Below are 21,876 nucleotides of genomic sequence, written 5' to 3'. Positions count from 1 at the left end.
CCCACCATCTTGGCCTTGTCCCATCAAATAATGGTATCTCCAGCCTTGGCATTGGCGTGTGAGTACCAGGTTGTAATTGAAATTCCCTTACCTGAGGATCCGTGTCCACTCCTTGCTCCCTTTCCGACTCCGTTTCTCCTGTCGGTCTCAGGAGTATTCCAGATCTGTTCGAATTTGGACCAGCTCCAAATCGCGGGAGAAATTCCGTTGGCAAACGGAATTGTGGTAGGGATGATAGCATATTAAACATGCTATTGATCCTTTGACCAAATTGATCCATCATTTTTCTATGCCTTTCCAGCTCGCGGTGCATGTCCTCGCGAGAAGTTGCCAGTTCCTCTCGCATTCCTTCTCGCATTGCAGCCACATGTTCCCTGCTTTGGGTGATAGCCTCGTGTGTCTGCGTCATTCCGAACTCCAGTGCTTCCATTCTTGTTTCCATTTGTTTGAGTATCGTTCCTTCCGCCATCGTCTACTTCGCACTTTCTTGCAAAAACCACTGCCGAGGCCGCTAGCTCTGATACCAATTGTCAAGCCTCGAGTATGAGGCTTGGGCAATTTTGGAAGAATCGGGAATTTGAGAAAGAGAGGAGAGGGAGAATTTGAATTAAGAAGAGGGAGAGAATCAGAGAGAGAAATTAGGGAGGGAAAGATCCGAATGTATTCATTGATAGATCCCATCCTCACATACAATGCCCATTTATAGGCTCGCTCAACTAGTTGTTATCACAACTGATTCCTGCAAGTGGCCTAGGCGAAACCGCCCGCACATGCAATCTGTTATAGCCATTCTGTTATTACTACTTATAGCTATGCATCTCTAGTTTATTACACATAAGCCACTAGGCTTGTGACAGGTATGTCTTCTAATGACCCTATTAGATATAAAGCAAGACTAATAGCTAAGGGGTTTACACAAAGGGAAGGGATAGATTATACTGAAATTTTCTCTCCTGTGGTTAAATTTAAGACAATCCGCATGATGCTTGCAATTGTAGTTCAATTTGATTTAGAACTTGAACAATTAGATGTTAAAACTACATTTTTGCATGGAGACCTTGATGAACACATTTACATGGTTCAACCCAATGGTTATGTTGTGTCTGAAAAATCTGATCATGTCTGTTTGTTGAAAAAATCTTTGTATGGCTTAAAACAAGCCCCAAGACAATGGTACAAAAAATTTGATAATTTTGCTCTAGGGGCTGGTTTTGTTAGAAGTCAATATGACAATTGCTTCTATTTTATGCTCACTGATATTCCTATTTATCTACTACTGTATGTAGATGATATCCTACTTATTAGCAAGTCTAAGTCAAAGATTAAGGAGTTAAAATCTATGTTAAATACAGCCTTTGATATGAAAGACTTAGGCCCTGCTAAGAAAATATTAGGAATGAAAATTGCGAGAAATAGAAGCAACAATAGCCTTAAAATACATCAGCATGATTATTTGGTAAAAGATGTTCATAAATTTGGAATGCAAGACTGTAAAACTGTTATAGTTCCCTTAGCTGGACATTTTATTTTATCTAAATTACAGTATCCCACATCCAATTCTGAAATAGTAGAAATGGAAAATGTCCCTTATGCAAATGTAATTGGAACAATTATGTATTCAATGATAAGTACCAGGCCAAACCTTGCATATTCAATTTCATTACTTAGTCGATATATGTCAAACCCTACGAAAATTCATTGGGATCCCTTAAAACATTTGCTTAGGTACATAAATGGTACTATATGCATTGGTTTAAATTTTAAGAAAAAATTTGATACACTTGATCTTGTTGGGTATGTTGACTCTGATTTTGCAAGGGATAGAGACTCCAGAAAATCCACCACTGCCTTCTATTTTACCTTGGGTGGAAACTGCATCAGCTGGAAGTCTCAACTGCAGCCACTTGTAACTCTGTCCTCTACTGAGGCAGAGTATGTGGCTGTAACTGATGCCTTCAAGGAAGCCATATGGCTTCAAGGTATTCTCAAGGAAATCCACTTGCTTCAAAGCAAAGTGGTGGTTTTCTCGGATAGCCAAAGTGCCATCCACCTGTCCAAAAATCCAGTGTATCATGATCGAACCAAACATGTGGATGTGAAGTATCATTATGTAAGAGAAATGATAGCCAACGGAACTGTGGGCATCCAGAAAGTTTCTACAGCCAACAATCCTGCTGACATGGGCACCAAGGTATTGACTGCAACTAAATTCAAGCATTGCTTGAATTTGTTGCATATTGATGATGGCTAAATTATTTAGTCATCTAGAGCAGTGAAAGTGAGAATTGTAGCATGCTGCACTTATATTTCATATCTGATTACTTAGTCATTTGATGTTTCAAGGTGGAGTTTGTTATATATTTTGTGAAACTTCAAATGAGGCCCAAAGGTTAGGGGGGGCCATTTGGCAACCATGGGCTGCTCCTTTGGGCGCCCACTGGAGGGCCACTTGGCAGCCACCATCGGCCCAGCCCAAGCCCCTTGGCTTTTGGCTTTCGTCGTGTAGCCTGCAGCCGTTTCCTTTTGCACGATTTCATCCAAGCCATTGCAGCCGCCTTTATCTTGTGTAATCTCAGCCATCCAGTTGCACTATTTATTTGTCGCCTCGAGATTGATGATTGATCGGTGGAAGACGAAAGAAAAGAGGGGTTGGCCAAGAGAGTTGTCATTTTAGGGTTTTTTCTTTCTCTCTCTCTCTCTCTCTCTGTGTAAATTTTGTTCAATTCGTCTTCCCTTTGTGTTCTCTGGTTTTTTGATCTAAGGTAAGCTCTTAATCTGTTAGTGATTCTGAGCATTTTGTATAGAAAACCAGGGTTGTTTTTGGTTTCAATTATATTGTAATCGGATTGAATATATATAGTGGAGTGAGCTCTTCTCATCGGAGCTCAAGTGGACGTAGCCCCTATTTGGGGTGAACCACTATAAATCGTGCGCCTCTTTTTTCATTTATGATTTTATTATCATCTATGTTGTCTTTAGACTCTCGGTCAGATTTGATAATATCATCAGTGCTTGACTTTGATTGTGTGTGTGGATATTTGCTATCTCTGTTTGTTCGTAACAGTTATGTATCCTAGACTTCTATGATTTATGATTCTGTTTGCATATATAAAATTAAAACTTGAATTAATCCTAGATTTCTATGATATATGATTCCTACACACAGTTATATCGATTTTTCCTCTTGACACAATTAAATGAATTCCAAATAATAGGTTTGATATCTGGGAAATTAATCTGATTGCCACATTGACCACATCTACAACAATCACAAGCCTTATAGGTGGGTCAGCTACACGAATTCTAGACCTCCAATCATTTCTATCCATGGTAGTATCCTCTATAAGGCCATTGTATCTTATGTCAAGTTTAAGGATTTCTCACCAAGTTTAATTTGGTTTTTCTCTCCCCCTTTCACTACAATCTTCCCATATTTTGTCCACTTGCCTTACAAGTGCATTTATTGCACTTCGTTTCACATGTCCAAACAATCTTAATCACATCTCTCACTTCTTAGCTTTAATAGGGGCCACTTCAACCTTATTATATATAATCTTGTTCCTTATTATATTGTTTTTTAGTATGGTCACGCATCCACTGTTACATTCTCATCTCAATTAAGCTCATATTTGCATATGTTGGTAATTAATGCCCAACATTCAAAGCCATACAGCAAATACAGTCTTATACCTATCCAATAAAACTTTCCATTTGGCTTTAAAGAATTTTACCATCGCATAAATGCAAAGCACACTTCCCTACTTTAACCATCATCCCTGGATTCTATGGAGTAATATCCTCCATTAGGATCACATAACCATTTTAGATATAAAATTCAATGGTAGAACATAGAGATAATTACAAAAACATACTTGAGGTTTGCTATAATATGCACTTTACATTAAACTTTGTGTTAACCTTACAAAAACATACCTGAACCATTTTTAACCTAACAGAAATCTACCTGCAATCTAAATCCTTATAGGGAAAAATTCCGCAAAAATAGTCCATACACTTTCTAAGGGTAGGTTAATGAAGTTGCAAGTCCAGAATATATCATTTGTTTTAGATTATAGTTAACTTTTTGATACATAAATCCCTTCAAATGATTTTTTTGGACTTACAAATTTATCAACACTTTTATTCATAGTTACCAGAGTCCCTCTTACCCCTGGAACTGCAACCTGAATTGTGGTTCTTTTGCATACCAAGATCACAAGGAATGCAATCCAAATCCCTAAGAATGGGGATCCCAAGTAGTGGATGAGTTTAGTTAAAACAATAAGAAAAAAAAAAACTAAGGAAGAAACTTATATTCAAACTAATTTTTCAAGAAAATTAGAGAAAAGAAAGCATGCCTGCCTCACTTTCTTGTATAATTAAATTTTGAATTATATCCAAACCTAACTTCATTTGCATAGGATTCTTCATCCATAGGTTGTCCAACAATATAGAAAAGAATTAAAAAAAAAAAAAAAAACAATTTTTTGCAATATCAAAGTATCAATCTACCTAATTTTGACTTCAGTACAACTATAAAATGTACCACTACCCGAAATAATGAACCAATTAAGCCTACCTTCTCTTTTATCACAAAATTAGCATACTAATGTACCCAGTAACACAGCCTGGAACATACTACGTTCTTAGTAACTATGCTTTTATCAACTTTTGGAAAGTGTATTGATTAATTTTGCTGAATATTCCCTAATGAAGATTTACACCTTAGGTCAGTTTTTGTTAGGTTAAAACTAGTTCAAGTGTGTTTCAGTAAAGTTACAGGAATGTTGATGGAAGCACATATTATAGCAAACCTCAGGTATCTTTCTGTAATTATCCCTAGATATACTGCCAATCTTGCTCATTCTAAATGTTTGAGATAGTTCAATGCTGTGTAAAGTGATTACATGGAATTCTTTCTCTATTGCAAAAAATCAAATTGCATCAACTTTCCATACAAGAAGCAGATAAGCAATCGCTCGTTCGTTCGCTAAAAAGGAAGGGCATGAAGGGAATTACAGATCATACAAGTGAGGGATCCAAAATATCAATTGCATACAACCCATGATCGTCTTCGGGCACCACGATTTCAGTGCTATTATCCAGCGGCTCCGAATAGCCTGAAAGATCCAAAGACTTTGGATATGAACACAATACAACCAACCCGTAGTTTTCGTTTTCAGATAGGAAAAAGTGAAGTGATCAACAATGGGGAAAGTAACCTGTATCGGGATTATAGAGCGACCAGAGCTTCTGCTTGAACTCGAAGTCGGCGAGGAGGAGGCGGACCCAAACCCGAGTCTGGAAGCCGGACTTCTTCCTCTTGGAATGGAGAATTGACCCGCCCATGCCCGACACCAGCAGGACCGGGTCCCTGTCGGTGTCGGAGCTTCCTTTCTCTCCGCCTGCGTCGGCGAAGCTCCGGCCATCAAAGCAACAGCAAGCCCCGGCCAGCATTCTCCTCGACTTATCCATGTATTATGGAACTGGATGTTGTTCTGTGATGACGGTATGCTTGCTGCTCCGGATACGAACAAGCTGACGACGATAATGATGGTTGCACGGATTCGAAAAGCTTTTACGGACGGGTCTGCCAACTAAACCGTTGACCATTATGGAAACGAGATGATGAAGTAAAGGGAAGAAATTTGTAGTTTAGTCCTTAAAATTGGATAAATTGTCAAAAAAAAAAAAAAAAAAACCAAATTTTCACGCTATCGTGTTCTCAATTTTGGACAAACCTGTTAATTTTTTAATAAATTCATACTAAATATAGATCACTTTTGTATATCTTAGGTTATACAAGAGAATATTATGACCAAAATACCTTTCGTTTCATATGTCTTCATGAGGAACTTTTTTATTATTAGTATATTTTTATGTAACATAAAGTATACACAAAGGTGTACTAATAATATTTTTTTTTTAAATAAATTGCACTTACACAATTTTTGTGGTTTGGACTTTTCCTCAAACACCTTTTATAGTTTATTTTTTGCTTACCAGTCCTTGTATTTTTTTAAAATTTCTAAATTAATACATCTTTTATTACTGACACCGTTAATTAGATTAAAATTAAAATAAATTAATTTTAAGTTATTTAATTAAATAAAATAATTTTAAAAAATTGGACGCTAAACCCAAATTGAGTTCCAATATAATTAAGTTCCAAAATAGTTGAAACCTTACTGATAGAAGATAAACATAAAAGGAAAAAAAAAATAAGAAAGTTGAACAAACCTGTTAATTTTTGAATAGATTCATACTAAATATACATCACTTTTGTACATCTTGAGTTATACAAAAGAGTATTATGATCAAAATATCTTTCGCCTCACATGCACCTCACGCGTTTCATGAAGGACTTTTTTGTCATTGGTACACTTTTATACAACGTAAAATGTGTATAAAAATGTACCAATAATATTTTTTTTTTTTTGAATAAATTGCACTTACACAATTTTTGTGGTTTGGACTTTTCCTCAAAACACCTTTTATAGTTTATTTTTTGCTTACCAGTCCTTGTATTTTTCTAAAATTTCTAAATTAATACATCTTTTATTACTGACACTGTTAATTAGATTAAAATTAAAATAAATTAATTTTAAGCTATTTAATTAAATAAAATAATTTTAAAAAATTGGAGGCTAAACCCAAATTGAGTTCCAATATAATTAAGTTCCAAAATGGTTGAAACCTTACTGATGGAAGATAAAGATATAAGGAAAAAAAAAAAAAAAAGAAAGTTAAACTTTATGGTAATACTTTTTGTTAGTGATCATATCTCTTTTTCAGTCTCTTTATCTTTTTCTTGATCCATCATTTTTTTTCTCTTTATTTTTTTTCTCATTTTAATTGAATCACTACCATTACTCTTCTTTATACACTACTATTGTCTTTATCGTTATCATCAAATAACTATTATAAAGCTACCAATGAATCCCCTAATATCATTTTTAGATATTTATTTTCTATATTATTATTTACTCTTTGTCACAAATAAACTATTGTCATCTTTGAGTTTGATTATGCCACCATTCTATCTCATACCATATTTCACAAAGTGAAGTCTATATGAGTTTATTACGCATTCATCTTCCAACTAATTTCTCGTGAAAGAAGAAGTATCACCGACATTCAATCTTAAATTGTTCATCTTCTACCTTTATTGCAGATTTTCAACCTAAATTTGACTTTTAATCTATATATTTTGTTTTCTTCTTCTTTTTCTCTACCATTTCTATCTCTCTTCCATCGTTGGGTTCCAATAATGGTTAAGACCTAGCCATTGCCAAAACCAATGAATATTCGCCTTTGATTTTTTTTTTTTTAATTTTGAGTGTTTTCGCTTTGTCTTTATTTAATTAGTTAGATTAAGATTAATTTTATTTAATTTTAGTCTAATGAACTTAGTAAAAGGAAAGGTATTTTGAGAATTTAAAAAAAATATAGGGATTGGTTTGGGGAAAAATAAATTATAGAGTATATATGGGCTATTTATCCTTCATTTTATGTTAGCATCCCAACTTTATTGTTATAATTTTAGATGACTAATTCTCTTTCAGTAATAAAAAATGATAAACATTAAATAATGTGATTGCCACTTCAGTAGTGTTTTCTCACATCAGTCTAAATATATTTATATAAACTAAATTATGAATAAATATATTCTCTAAACCAAAAAATATAAACTAAATATAAAAGTATAAACCAAAACAAAAATATAAACTTAGAACTATATTACATATATATATATATTCTAAACAAGAAAATATAAACTAAATATATATTTAGACTAACAAAAAGTTATCCAACATTATTTCTAAGACCATACTAAACTATTTTTTAACTAACATGCCCTTAAAGAAAGTCATACAAAAACTTGATCTCGCGTAGCAAATGTTGGCATGGATGGTAAAACTCAGTGAGTTTGACATCCAGTGCCAACCCCAACCATCTCTCTCAAGTCATAGATTCATGTTGATTTTGTGCCTAAACTCATTGGAATGAAAGCAAAGCAAAACTCATAAAGATTTATCATTTCTCAATGAAGCTAAACCTATATTATGGCCTCTACATGCTGATAAAGCATCCAAACCAAAGGGTAGTAGCCCAAGTATGACGTCTCGCTCTTACTTATGGGTGTCATTCGTGAACATTTATCTGAACTGCTCACAAGCCCGGTCAAATTAGAAGGGCGGACTATGTTTCGACACGAAACGCTTTAGGCATAAATTAGGTTTCGTCCTTCTCTTCTCTTATTCCCAAAATTGACTAGCAAATTGGGGTTTATGAATTCCACACTTTTCAAATTAATTTCTATTTAACTTGCCCAATCACCCTTTTTTATTATTTTATTTCATTTTCTTTTCCAATATTCTACCGGGCTCCATATAATTCAAAATTCCAAACAACCCATTGATTTTCCAATTTCGAAAAAAAAAACTCATAAATTTTAATTTTTTAAAATTCGGCATTTTATCTCAAAAAATGCTCAAAAATCCCTTTATTTAGAAAATTCCTTTGGGACCCAAAATTAATCCAAACATGCCCCAAATTCTCAGATTTTTTAATTTTTTAAAGAAAATTAGTTTGCGGGGCCTACTGGCGTGCTCGGGCCCAATGGTGCTCTAGCAGTGCGAGCTGGCCGGGAGCCGCATGCCCTCGCCTCCGCTTGCTTGCCCCCGCGCCTACCTGCGGCCCATGTGCGTTTGCCGCTAGTGCAGCCCCTAATGGCCACCTGTTGCCAGCTGCCACCATTTTTTTTTTCTTCTTTGTGCTTTTTAGCCCAATTTTTTTTCTAGAAAACAACTTTAATAAATAATCATCAAAATAACCCATATTTTCAAAAAAATAATAATATTATTCAACCCCTTTGGTACTTCAAACAACCCATACCCACTGTGAGATTTACACTAAGACTTAGACTTCAACATGCCATAAGTCATTATCTCACTTTCAAAATAAAATCATATATCCCAACATGGAGATTAAACACCATATACCAAAGAGACTTCATTCAAGCTTGATACATCACAAGCCATAACCATCAACACAAATTTACATCAAGACATCTTAGATCTTCCAAGGCTTCAAACTTGCAACATTCTCAACCTCTTGATATATGAAAACCTACAATGTGAGGATGGAAATCTTATGAGCTATAAAGCTTAGTAAAGGTGCAATGCATAAGTAAATGAAGCATGAGAGAGCATGTAATGCAAAAATACAATGCAAAATAGGTAGTCTTTCATGCCCTCATAACCTCCATAGGTTAAGGCATCAACCAACCCTTCCCACAACACTAGTCCTCAATATGGCCATAGGTACACTATAACTCATATCATGCAAGTGTTAACCACTGTATGCAACTCATAAAGAAAAACATTTACAAATACATGCAAGACCATCACCCTTGGGGTTATCCCTTACCTCTTTTCTTCTTGGAGCTTCAAGCCCTAACCTTCCAAAACTCTTAGAAAAAAATAAAGGTTGTCAAATGAGGGGGAAAGAAGACCCTTACTCAAGACCACTAGAGCTTACCTCTTACTTAGTCCTTCTTCTTCCTCCTCCGCCTCTTCTTCTTCCTTTAATCCCACTTACGGCCAAAGGAATTTGGCCTTTTTCTCCTTCCTTTTATTTATATTACTCCAATTTCTCTATTCTTTAATTTACTCAAAATCAAGACTTAATCCAAGCCCTCCAATTTTCTTTTAAAGAACCCCATCCTAGCTATTGGAGATTTCAATCCATGGCATTTTAATTTCTTTAATATCCATTATTGATGGGAATTGGGAGACTTAATCCTCACCATCTAAGAAAGCACAATCCTTGCCTAAAAGAACAATTAATCTTAACCATTGATTTCATTTTCAAAATAATCTCATTCACCATTTCTTTTCTTTTTAATTAAAAAATTTAATCATGTTGGCAATCCATGCCCACCTTTTAGAATGAATGAGAGCCCTTGGATCAAATCTCATCTCAAGACTAATTCTCTACCCTTAGATCTTCTTGGATTTATCATTTCTTTTCCATTTATTTAAATAAGACCATTTTCAAACCATCACTTGAAAGACTAATTTCTATTTGAAATTCATTTATTTAATTCCTCTCATTTTTTCACCATAAATGCTTGACTATTTTCTACTTTCTTTTTGCATTTTCTTAATTCCACATAATGATGGCCTCATTAAATGCTTGAAAGACACTGTTCTTTTTCCTCTTTGAATTTCTTTTTAATTCCACATCTTGCTTCACAAGATCTTGCCAAGTGTCTTACTTACACTCAATTAGGCTAATTTTTTATTTCCATAATTTAATTGAAGTCATTTCATGGGATCTTGCCAAGTGTCACCAATCTACTCCTACTTGGCTTCCATTTTAATTCCTAATTATCCATACATTTTCTCCATGCTCTTAAGTAAGAATTACACTCTCCCAAAATCCAATTCCACAACATATAATTATTTTCTCCACAAAATAATTAACTTTATGAGAAGGAACTCCAAATTACCATTATGCCCTTAGGAATTAACAATCCCATCAATCTCCACACAACTGCACAAATGAGAATAATTCACGATAAATTCTTATTCCAATAAGGAAATACTTTCCAGATCTCCCATTTACCCTTTATTGGGTCTCATTACCCAATTTACCAAAATGCCCCTCTCCGATGGCACCATTATTCCCATAGATCCACTTATCTCAAGGGTACTTTTTCAAAAGTTTCTAACAACCTTCCTTATTTTCTAACACTAATAACACGGGGTATTACACCAAGGGAGACACTTTTAAATATACTCTTTGGTTGGAGTTCTAAGTAACAAACAATAGAGTCGAATACAAAACTTCGTTTACAAGGCTAAGACTAGCTCAGGAGATGAAAACAATAGATGTGGAAGTGTATGACAACTTCCAACTTGTCACCAACCAAGTCTTCCGGGATTTCAAGTTCAAGAACCAAACATGCTAGTTTATATCTTCAAGGTACGTAATAGAATTGATTATTATTTTGAGAAAATTTAATATCCAACAGATGTTAGTGTTAGTGCCTTAATACTAGATTTAGATGATATCCAACATGTGTGTTTAACACTAAAAGATAATCTTGCACGTTATCTATATGGTCATATCTTCATTCATATGTCTCTAAATGTAAAATGAATGAGTCCCTAGATATCCTGATGATCTTATTCTCAAGTTGTTAAGAATCTATGACAAAGATCTATAACATAAGATTTCTTAAAGTGATTCCTAATCGTAAGATTTCTCTAAAGGGGACTAAGATTAATTGATTATGGACTAGTATATAGGCTACTATTTTTTATTAGTATGAGATACTAATGATAAAGGATAGTAAGTCATATGCCATATTGCATGAGATGCAAATAGTAAATATGTGGATGGATGTAAGTTAAACAACTACTGAATGTGACACTTGTAATAATCCACATGACTGAGAGGACTAATGGTCTGTTACTAGTTTTCGATTGTGTATCCGGTCGTCTGACTGAAGGCAATATGGTTGTCTTGTATGTAAGGTGTGGAGATTTGCCGTTGAGCAAAACCATTTAGTGCGAGAGGTATAAATGCTCTCTATTTGGTCTATGTGCAATGGTGTATAAAGATAGGTGTTTGCTAATGGGATCCATTAACCTCCAGCTTGAGATGAACATCCCATGTAATCTTAGTTGGCCGATGATTGTATGAGTCCTTGGCCAAGGCATGTATGATCGAAAAGAGTTTTCAAAGTTAGAAGGAGTTTTGATACGTCACCGCGATCACCCTAAATAGGATTTTGGCATAGTTATCGAGTCTTGTGAGTTTAATCAGTTTATAGGTCTCACTCAATTAAGATGTTAGTCAGTTGAAGGATTATAGTGCATGGTAATTAAAAGCCCGAAAGGTTTATTTGAAGTATCGAATTCATTACTGATAGAATCTTCCTAACATAATGCTAGTTGTCACTCAAGACTTTTCAGGGGTACTTTGAGGAGATTGAGAGATTCTCATAGTAGGTCAAAGTCTTTGATCAGTATTATTGTTGCCAAAATACAACAATTTGGCAACAATAATATTTGCATCTCATGGAGTATACACCAGATCATTCCCCGAAGTCTCAAAGTACACCCGTGGAGTATACACTAGATCATTCCCCATCGGGCCCAAACAACTTCCATATCCAAAGACCTCCGAGGTATACACCAGATCATTCCCCAGAGTCCCACATCCTCATCATGCAATGCAATAAGTAATGAAATACAATGGCTTATGTAGCATAAACGTGATGTTAAGGCCCATATAAGAACTCACACATACGCATACTCCATCTGCCTATGCTCATCTACAATACACAAGTTGGTGCTCATAAGCCAACCGTGTCATGCCAATGCTCATGCCTTCACTGAATACAAAACATGATTCCAGATATATGCAAACCCATAGCCCAATGTCCCAATGCATCACCATGCAATGTGTAACAAGAAATAAATTGAAATGCAACACCACCCCAAATAGAAACCATCTGGAACCTACCCCGATAAGGTTCAACATCATTTCACGAGAAAATGTAGGGAAATAAGCCCTACTTGTCTAGCGAATAAAAAATACATCAACAATGCTCAGGAAACCCCTTCTATTCTCATAAAGAATTACATCTTGAAGTATTTCCATCTAGCCCATCAATGGATCTCATCATACTCCAATCATACCCCAAAATAAATTATTTATCTCCCAAAAATTGGGGCAAAGCAGATCGCTCAAAATAGAAGAACTCCATATTCCAGGCCAAGATTGGCTGGGTTGCTATGACCTCAAAATATAATCAAATGATCCAAGATATATTCCAAAACAAATCTTAATAAGCCTAATGTATGGGACAAAAACGGATTTCAATTTGGATAATACCACAAGTAGTTATGCCCCAAGCACCAAAACATTGTTGGATTGGAACCAAAGATGTAGATTTCTAGCTACCAATTCATAGGGATGTAACCGGTCCAATTTTTGCCCCGAAATCATATACTAAATCAAAGCTTATCGAGTCTAGTTTACAACACTTCAAATGTATTGTCAATTGGATATCTATACAAAAAGTTATGGCCGAAATAGTATAGGGTGCACAATGTAAAGTTGAGTTACGAATAGTCAACTAATGAGATGATTAGTCGACTAATGAGAGGATTAGTTGACTGTTGAAAGCATTTGTCGACTGGATTGAGACTTGAACTTCCGGTGGTCAGCTGACTCACTTATTAGTCAACTATTGATCAAAATAGTCGACTATTGAACCCAGAAACACACAGAAATGATCGGGAACACCTCAAAATCATTCACAACTCCACCATAATCCATCCCAACTCCAAACACATCATTCCCAACAAAATATAGGATGGAACCAACCTTATTTGAAGCTCCAAACCACTCCAACCAACACAATCAAGAAATTGGGAAAATCTTACAAAGATTTTACATACAACATCTACTAAGAACCCACTTGAAGAATCATGGGTTTTTTTTACCATTAATCCTCAAAACACTAAGATTAGGGAGTTTTGGGAAGGGATTAAGGAATAGAACTTGCAACTAAACAAAAAGATGAGCAATGAAGCTTGCACAACATAATTAAAAAATAAGTGCAAGCAAGAACTTGCCTTATGGATTTTGATAGCCCCACCAAGCCTCCAAGCCACACAAGATGCTATTTTTTACTCCCAAAGCTTCAAATCTATGGAGAGAATGAGAGAAATTTCAAGAGGAGAATAGGAGATATTGAAGAAGAAAGAAAGGAAGAAGAAGAAGAAGATGATGAAGAAGAAGGAGAAGTGAAGAAAGAAGAGTGGCTCACGCCACCACCACCTCCTTTCTTTTTATTCTTCCCTATTTACCCATTTGCCTTTCAAGTTTAGCCCTTATTCCCCGCATGTCCCTTAGCCATTTTAATAAATGCAAATATCATATAATTCCTTTAAATAAATATTCTTTATGTAAATACATCGAGTATTAGTTATCTATACTCAAGTATATCTTTTTGTTAGTCGAGTAAATTTAGCCAAGTAGTCGAGTGCTTAATGCCAAGCCTCTGTATCTTTTGAGTCAGTCAAATAATGACTTTGTCATACTTGAGTAAGACCTTATAAGGCTTCTACATAATCGATTACATGAATTGTCCAATCGAGTGTGCTCCTCATTAGTTCAAGTAACTCTAAGTGTTAGTCAAGTAATTGGCATTCCATTTCAAATTTTATAACCGTTAATCAAAAAGCAAAAATGGAATAGTTTTGACCGTTAGAACTTTATTTGCTTATTCTAATGCTTCTAGTTGTGTTCTCTTACAAAACAATGTTAGAATATATTTATGCAAGAGTGCATAACGCTTCCCATATATATTATGCATATGATTCTAACTAATTTGACTGCTAATGGTCAAATCAAAGAAACTATGAGTGTATACAGGTTTCAATGCCATCCTTCAAGTCTCAAGCTTCTATAAAAGGCAGAGTGCTTTAAAGAGGTCACTATTGTTAGCTGATCAACAAATAATCCTAAGGCCGTTCAGTGATTAATGAAAGTTGCTAGTGTTATTCTAAACTCAACAAGCTATCTTTTTTCGGGCCAATGCTTGAAGTGAACATTCGTCATACTTAATCTTTCACTTCCAAGCTACTATCTAGTGAGATCAACTGTATATCTTTCTAAACCAAACTGTACAAGAGAACTGAGTCATTCATTCTTTCGAACTCTCTTTTGTCCAAGAGAAAAATGATATCTTTGTACATCTTGTATTTTTCTCTTGAGAAATCCTTTCACATGTATTGTGAACTTATAAAGGTTACACCTTATCATTTAAGGTTTTGGCTTGCTTAGAATGAAAAAGTCTCATGTAAGGGTTCCTACTTAACCCATGAAAATTAGAGATTACTACTTAGCCAGTGAAAAGCGAAGGTTCCTACTTAGCCTGTAAAAGTGGAGGTTATTGCTTAGCCTGTAAAAACAATGGTTCCTACTTAACTCGTAAAAGTTGAGGTTATAGTTGAACTTGAAAAAACTACTATCCTTAGTGAATGCTCAAAATCCTTAGTGAGGAGGTAAGGTAGCGGAGTAGGCATGTTTGCCGAACCACTCAAAATTTGTTCTGTTCTTGGTGCTTGGTTTTATTGCTATCATTTTATCATTATTTTTCTTTATCTACTGTATACATGTTTTCTATGCATCAATACAACTCAATGCATTGTTTTTTTAAATGTCATCAAAATGTTTTCATGGTTGGAACCATCTTAAAAGTCATCCTTTTTAATCTTTCATATTTGTTTCATAAACTCCTCATTTCAAATAAACTTCTCTATCTTTTCATAAATAACTATAAGTTTAAACTCTATTTCGCATTCGGCTTTTGTAAAACATCTCTTTTACTTTATACTATACTCTTACATGAAATATCCAGCATCATTAATTTCTAATCCAATTTTCATTAGTCGCATAAAAAGCTTTTCAAACATTAGTCTCACTACATGCAAGATTTTAATCTATCTAATTGCATAATCATTTCTGAATGCATACATCTATTTCATATGATATAAGCTGATTTTTCTTTGTATAAAGTGCCTTCTAAGCATCTTTCTAAAATGCATACATTTCCATATTAATCCTTTCATATATAAATTTATTACTTGTCAAAAGCTTTCTCAAAGTCATCATCCATGAAAAATCCTTTATGTTGTGCATGCATTCATGTTTATCTTATCCGTTGTTGCACTTGTTTGTAGTTTAAGAAAATGTTTTTCTTCAAATAACTTTATTGCATCATAAAAGTTCAAGATATTTTCATTATTTGTAAAAATAATCAGAATATCCAATTCACCCCCCCTCTTGGATAATCTTTCAAGTGGTATCAGAGTAGGTACTCTGAATATTGGCTTAACCGCTAGGAGTGATTCTTGCCATTCATTGTGCTTCATTGCTTTTGCAAAAGCTAACCTATTTAGGTAATGCTTATTTTTCTAATGGCATCATCTAATATCATTGTGCTTAAACATTTTTCTCTATATGATCTTATGAGCTTCATTGATATGAATTTGGTGATTTTTATGTGTAGTGATAAAATCATTTTTTTTTGCTATATGATTATCTATAAAAATGATTTTCCAAGTATTTTTGATATATCAAAATCTTGCATATGTTTTATCTGTTCTAACCTTTATTTGAAAAGAAGCAACAACATCTAAATCATCTATCCTGAGAAGCATCATGCAAGTAAGTGTGCTTTAATCAAAATGAGAAAGAACAGGTAGTCTCTATCTCTACATTATCTATCAATTATGAGTAAGGTGCTTAACTATTAATATTGAAAAATCTCATGAATATGTTTTTAATTATGAGCTATCAGGGAATGCTATTTTGAAAATTACATTTCATCATTCATATTTTCAAATCGTTTGCGTATCACATTAAAAATTCATAACATAGTATATATTTTCAAAATCATCTACATTGTTCATGAAAATATTGTTTCAATTGGATTTCATAATAAATTTCTTGTGGCATATAAAATTCATTTTTTTTTCTATCAAAAAGAGCCATCATGGCACATCAAATGTTTTTAATGTTTTCTCCTCATTTTGTTTTAAATCAAAAGAGTTTAGTCCACATTGCAAAATTGTTTTAATTCACTATGTGGATCTGACATGTCTATATATTTGCTAAAAGGGTTGTTCTTATGTTATATCTATCTTACTAACCCATAAGGACCCAAGAAAATGGGTATCCATACATCCTTTGTGTACTTTACAGTTTTATATCCAAGAAGGAAAGTATTAAAAGGACAAATCCTTTGATCTAATAATAGCTAGAGAATGCTCTAAAGGAATATCCTATCTTCTAGCAAAATATGTTGCTAAAGTGTGTATTCAAGGTAAAGTATGCCTAAGGTATACTTCGCTCTCAAATCTCTTTAAGTATTGATCAAAATGGGTGCTAATTGACTGTGCTAAATTCTATGATCTCATGAGTCATTAGCAAAGCTTTAAATCAGATTTCTCAAAGGCGTCAATGAATATCTTGTTTAAATGATAAATGAGAAATCAAAAGTGTATCTTCCCAAGCTATAAAATTAATATTTTCTAAGAGGGAAGTTTCTTGTTTGCATATAATATCTAATATATCTATAATCTAATTATATATTATAGTTTTATTTATAATTATGCCTTATAATTAAGTTTTAACTCTTGTATTTAAAATTGTAAGTTTAACTTATGTTTGTTTTCTATCTTGCCTTCTAAATTTATACTCATTTAGTTTATTATTATCAATATATATTCTTTTAAATTATTGATACCGCAATTTAAATTCTGCATTTAATTTATAGGTGTTGGATTAGCGCTTAAAATAATTTATGATTGTTTAATTTATTGTTAGTATCTATTTAAAAATTTTTCATGTATTCTTGCTCGTTTATAAAGTATTAGTTTCATTAAAATGGATGTATCTTTGCTAGTTTCAAACTTAGATTTCAGGAAATTAGAAAGAGTAATGTTCATTACTCAAATAGTGCTTAGAATGGGTGTTTATCGAAGGGTATCTATAAGCATCCATAAATCACTCAACTATAATTAAAGTTGAGTATATAATAGGTTTCTTTTGTTGTCTAAATCTTATGAATATTCATAGGATGCTCATTTTTTTTTTTTTTTGTCATTAGTCTTCTAAGAGAACCTAACTCATATGGATTCTCAGGCCTTAGAGAATCAAAATGACTAAATAGATTTAGAGTGGATGTTTAGAACCAAATATAGTTTAGGCATCAATCTTGAGATAGCATCTATGAGGAAATTAACCTAGTCAAATATTCAGCTAGATTTGTTTATGCCCAAAAGTGCCTAGGCTAGAAATTCTGAAGGTAGCATTGTATTTGGATAGTTTTAAGAGAATATATTCGAAGGAGAGATTTTAGATAAGTATTAATAGTTATCAAAATTTGAAAGGAGAAAATAATCATTTTTGCAGCATAGCTAAGTTTGGTTTATAGTGAAAGTATGTTAGGTGATAAGTCGAAAAGTAAAAAATGATATTTTACTCTCTTATAGTTAAGGAGTTTTGATAATGACATGTTTATGAAAATCAAGGATTTAGTGATTAGTTGCTTCAAAATCAAATTCATTTTTATCTCAACTTAAATTCAAAAGAAATGAAAACAAGTGATTAAATGATTCCGTGAGTTGAAATTAGTTAAGTTATCTTGAAATTATTTAAAGTGTTTGGAAATCAAATATCTAACGTTTTTCTTTAAATCTCTCGACAAAGGATTTATTTTAGTAATGGCATCTGTCGACTAAGTAATGTATTCTATCGACTATCAGTGTTGTGTATTTGTCGACAAAAGACTCTCATTCTGCTGACTAACAGTATGTTTTCAAAATTGTTTTCATTTTGTCGACTATGTCATAGTGCTGTTGTGACGGCTTGCCACCCGGAGCCTCGGCTAGCATAAAGGATCCGTGAGGAGGTTATCAATAGAATGATACAAAAACAACTCAAATAAGAACATTCAACCCAACCACCACAAAGAGAGACATAACATCAAAATATTCATGAACGCTCCCTGAATTACCACATATCTACATCCATTCATGACATAAGTACACAAGTTCTAAGCTTCCATTGGATACAAAACCCCAAGCCATGATCACAACACATATACATAGGTCTAAATATAAGAGATCGACAGGTTCTCAGTAATACAACAAAATACTGCTAATAACCTTGTCTTTAAGTAATCTCAGTACACAACTAAGTCCCCGGAGATCCACCCTTTCTAGATTCACCTTCAGCCCTACCTTTGCCTTTTCCTAGAATGATGTAAGAAGCAAGAGAATGAGCCACAAGGCCCAGCAAGCATAACAACGAATGATAATGGAAATCAGATTACAACATGAGTAATTCTCCATAGAGAAAAAAAATAAAGCCCAATAAATCAAGCACACCGACCCCACGAACGAAAGAAAATATATGCACACATATAAATCCCATTAGCTTGTACAATTAGCAATGGACGCTTGGGGACAGAAAGCTCCACTCCCAGGGTTGTGCTCGTGAGCACATATAACCCTCGAGGACAGTCAGCTCCAACCCAAGGTCACAACCAATTCAAATGCCAGGAGGTCATTGGGTCCGAATAACTTCACTCCAAGGGAAGTGCTCGCGACCACACACGACCCTTAAGGCCAATCATCTCCACCTAATACTTGGGCTAACACACACATATCTATACCATAACATGATAATGCATGAAACACACCCCAAATATGAGTCTTAACCATCTCTCATAATAGTTATTCACGAGATCCTAAAACTCGAACCAAGTAATGCCATGGATTGACTCTTAATCTCGATAGGTATGATTTTAAACCCTAGGGATACCCTTCAAATATTGTCCAAATAATATCCATAATATGTCAAATCGAATCTTATTGAGTCTAGTTTACAACACTTCAAATGGTTTATCAATCAGATATCTATACAAAACGTTATGATCGAAATAGTAAAGGGTACGCAGTGTAGAGTCGACTTACGAATAGTTGACCAATGAGATGATTAGTCGACTAATGAGAGCATTAGTCGACTATTGAAAGGATTAGTTGACTGGGTTGAGACCTGATCTTCCGGAGGTCAGCTGACCCACTAAATAGTTGACTATTGACCAAAATAGTTGACTAATGAACCCAGAAACACACAAAAATGATTAGGAACACCTCAAAATCAACCAAAACTCCCAATCACAAAAATACATCATTACCAACTAAAAATAGGGTGGAAAAGACCCCATGTCAAGGTCCAATTGAAATGAACAAGAATAAATGAAGATGAGGAAGGATTTACATACTTAACAAACAACATCAATTTTTCTCCAAAAATCATAGAAGTTTTCAAGTTCTATCATCAATCCAACAAGAATAAAGGTATAGACGAGAAGAGAAGAACTAGAACTTGCCTTAATCACCTCTTTTAGGACACCACTTGGAGAAGTTCCACCAAAGCCACCACACTCTTCCTCAACTCAAATTAGGGAAAAACAAGCAAGAGAAGATGGAGATGATGAGAATCCAACACCCAACTAACCCAAAGCCCTCTTGGAGCTTGATTATCAAGGGGAAGAAGAAGAAGGATGGAAACCCTAGTTGCTCTCCTTTCTTCCTCTCACAAACGCCCTCCCATCTTCTCTCTTTTCCTTTCTTTTTCTCCTTTTCTCCTCTTTTCCTCACTTATATACATATATATATATATTATTAACCCTTCATTATTCAAGAATACCCATTTTCATTTATTAGACTTTGTCCAATATTCAAGAAAAACCCATTTTCATTTAAACTAAGATTCCATAATCCATATTACAATATTTCTAATACCTCAAATTTCATAAAATGCTTATTTACATACTTTACAAAGTCATGGGTCCCACTTCCATTAGAATCAAACCTTTGAATTTTTCCCGCATTCTCTCTACATTGGTCACATTACTTAAAAATAACACATACCATGTCCCAAAGTCATTACTCAATTAATTAAATATTCATTCCCCAAATTAATATAATCTGACCGAATAACGGGTCGTTACAGCTGTCGATTATCAGTATGCCTAAAATTATTTCTTTCATTTTTCTGTCGACTAAGGCCTAAGCTCTGTCGACTAACTGGTATTGCTGTCGACTAAGCCTATTGCTTTGTCGACTAATCCTGTTACTTTGTCGACAACAGATTGCCTATTTTTGAATCTGTCAACTAATGGTTCTCATATGTCGACTATGTTTCAAATTTGTATTGTATATCTGTCGACTAACCATTTTGTCTGTCGACAATTTGTTTCTTAGAAAGCCACAATGGCTAGTTTTTACTGCATTAAATGCTCACCCAACCACCCACAACGATTCGATTTTTAGATTTTTTCACCATCAACTATAAATAGGTGGTTGAAGATGCATTGAAGGGCTCTTGGAACATTTATTATCTAATGACCGAGCATTCAAGTTGTCATCGAGCTTTAAATTTCTTTCTCTTTGCTACTATTCTCTTTGAGGCTTTGTATCTAAATTGTAATATACATTTCAAGCCTCTTATTTTTCGGTAGAGAGAACTTGTAACTGAGAGTTTTCACTCTTAGATTCTCCTATCTCATTGTTTTGATTGTTACCTAGCTATAGCTAAAGGCCCTACGTGTGTAGGACGGTTGTATTCTTTTCCTAGTCTTGAACTAGAGGACCTACTTGATTAAGTAGGGGGTTCTATAGTGATTTGTTTGTAAAATCTTTGGTGAGAAGCTAAGGTAACGGACTAGGCTTGGAAAGCTGAACCATTATAAATTGTTGTCTCCTATTGAAGGCTTCACTTTTCATTTCATCTAGCATTGCATTTGGTCATCACTCTCAGTTGATTTTACATTGCTTTCAATTTAAGAAGTTTGTAAACTCAAGTTTTAAATAATCCAATTCACCTCCCTCTTAGGTTTTTGGTGCCATTGCTACGTGCGTATCAAAAAATCTCCAATCATGTGCAAATATCTCAAAATCAAGTAAGTAGAATCAATAATCAAATAAAATGGTATGGTCGAGAGATTGCAAATCTCACTTGAGTAACTCACCCGAGTCATTCGATTAATCGAAAGGCCTTAAAAGCTTTTCATTTCATTTCACTTAAGTAACTTACTCGAGTAATTCATTTTTATTCTAGTTGTAATACCCTGAATTGTTAAGTGACCGAATCAATGGAAGGGAGTACCCTAGAACATAAATGTTTAAAAATAAGGGTATGTCATTTACAAGAATCTCGAAACAAGATTTATGACGTTGAAAGAAATTAAAACAGATACAATTTTCGGTATAG

General features: G+C 34.2%; 1 protein-coding gene across 1 annotated transcript in view; it reads right to left on the bottom strand.

Moving 5' to 3' along the window:
* Positions 1 to 5,617, bottom strand: part of LOC127806518 (phospholipase A(1) LCAT3-like) — a 35,954-nt gene extending 30,337 nt beyond the window's left edge. Inside the window, exons 1-2 of the mRNA XM_052343869.1 lie at positions 5,223 to 5,617; positions 5,029 to 5,120 (exon numbers count right to left, since the gene is read on the bottom strand). Of these exons, the coding sequence (XP_052199829.1) occupies positions 5,029 to 5,120; positions 5,223 to 5,475 (345 nt within the window). The 5' untranslated portion in view covers positions 5,476 to 5,617. The remainder of the gene's footprint in view (positions 1 to 5,028; positions 5,121 to 5,222) is intronic.
* Positions 5,618 to 21,876: the final 16,259 nt, after the last annotated feature.

This window comes from Diospyros lotus, chromosome 7, assembly GCF_014633365.1.
Source record: "Diospyros lotus cultivar Yz01 chromosome 7, ASM1463336v1, whole genome shotgun sequence".
Lineage (NCBI taxonomy): Eukaryota > Viridiplantae > Streptophyta > Magnoliopsida > Ericales > Ebenaceae > Diospyros > Diospyros lotus.
The sequence above is the reverse complement of the archived record's forward strand: the minus strand, read 5'-3'. Positions and strand labels throughout refer to the sequence as shown.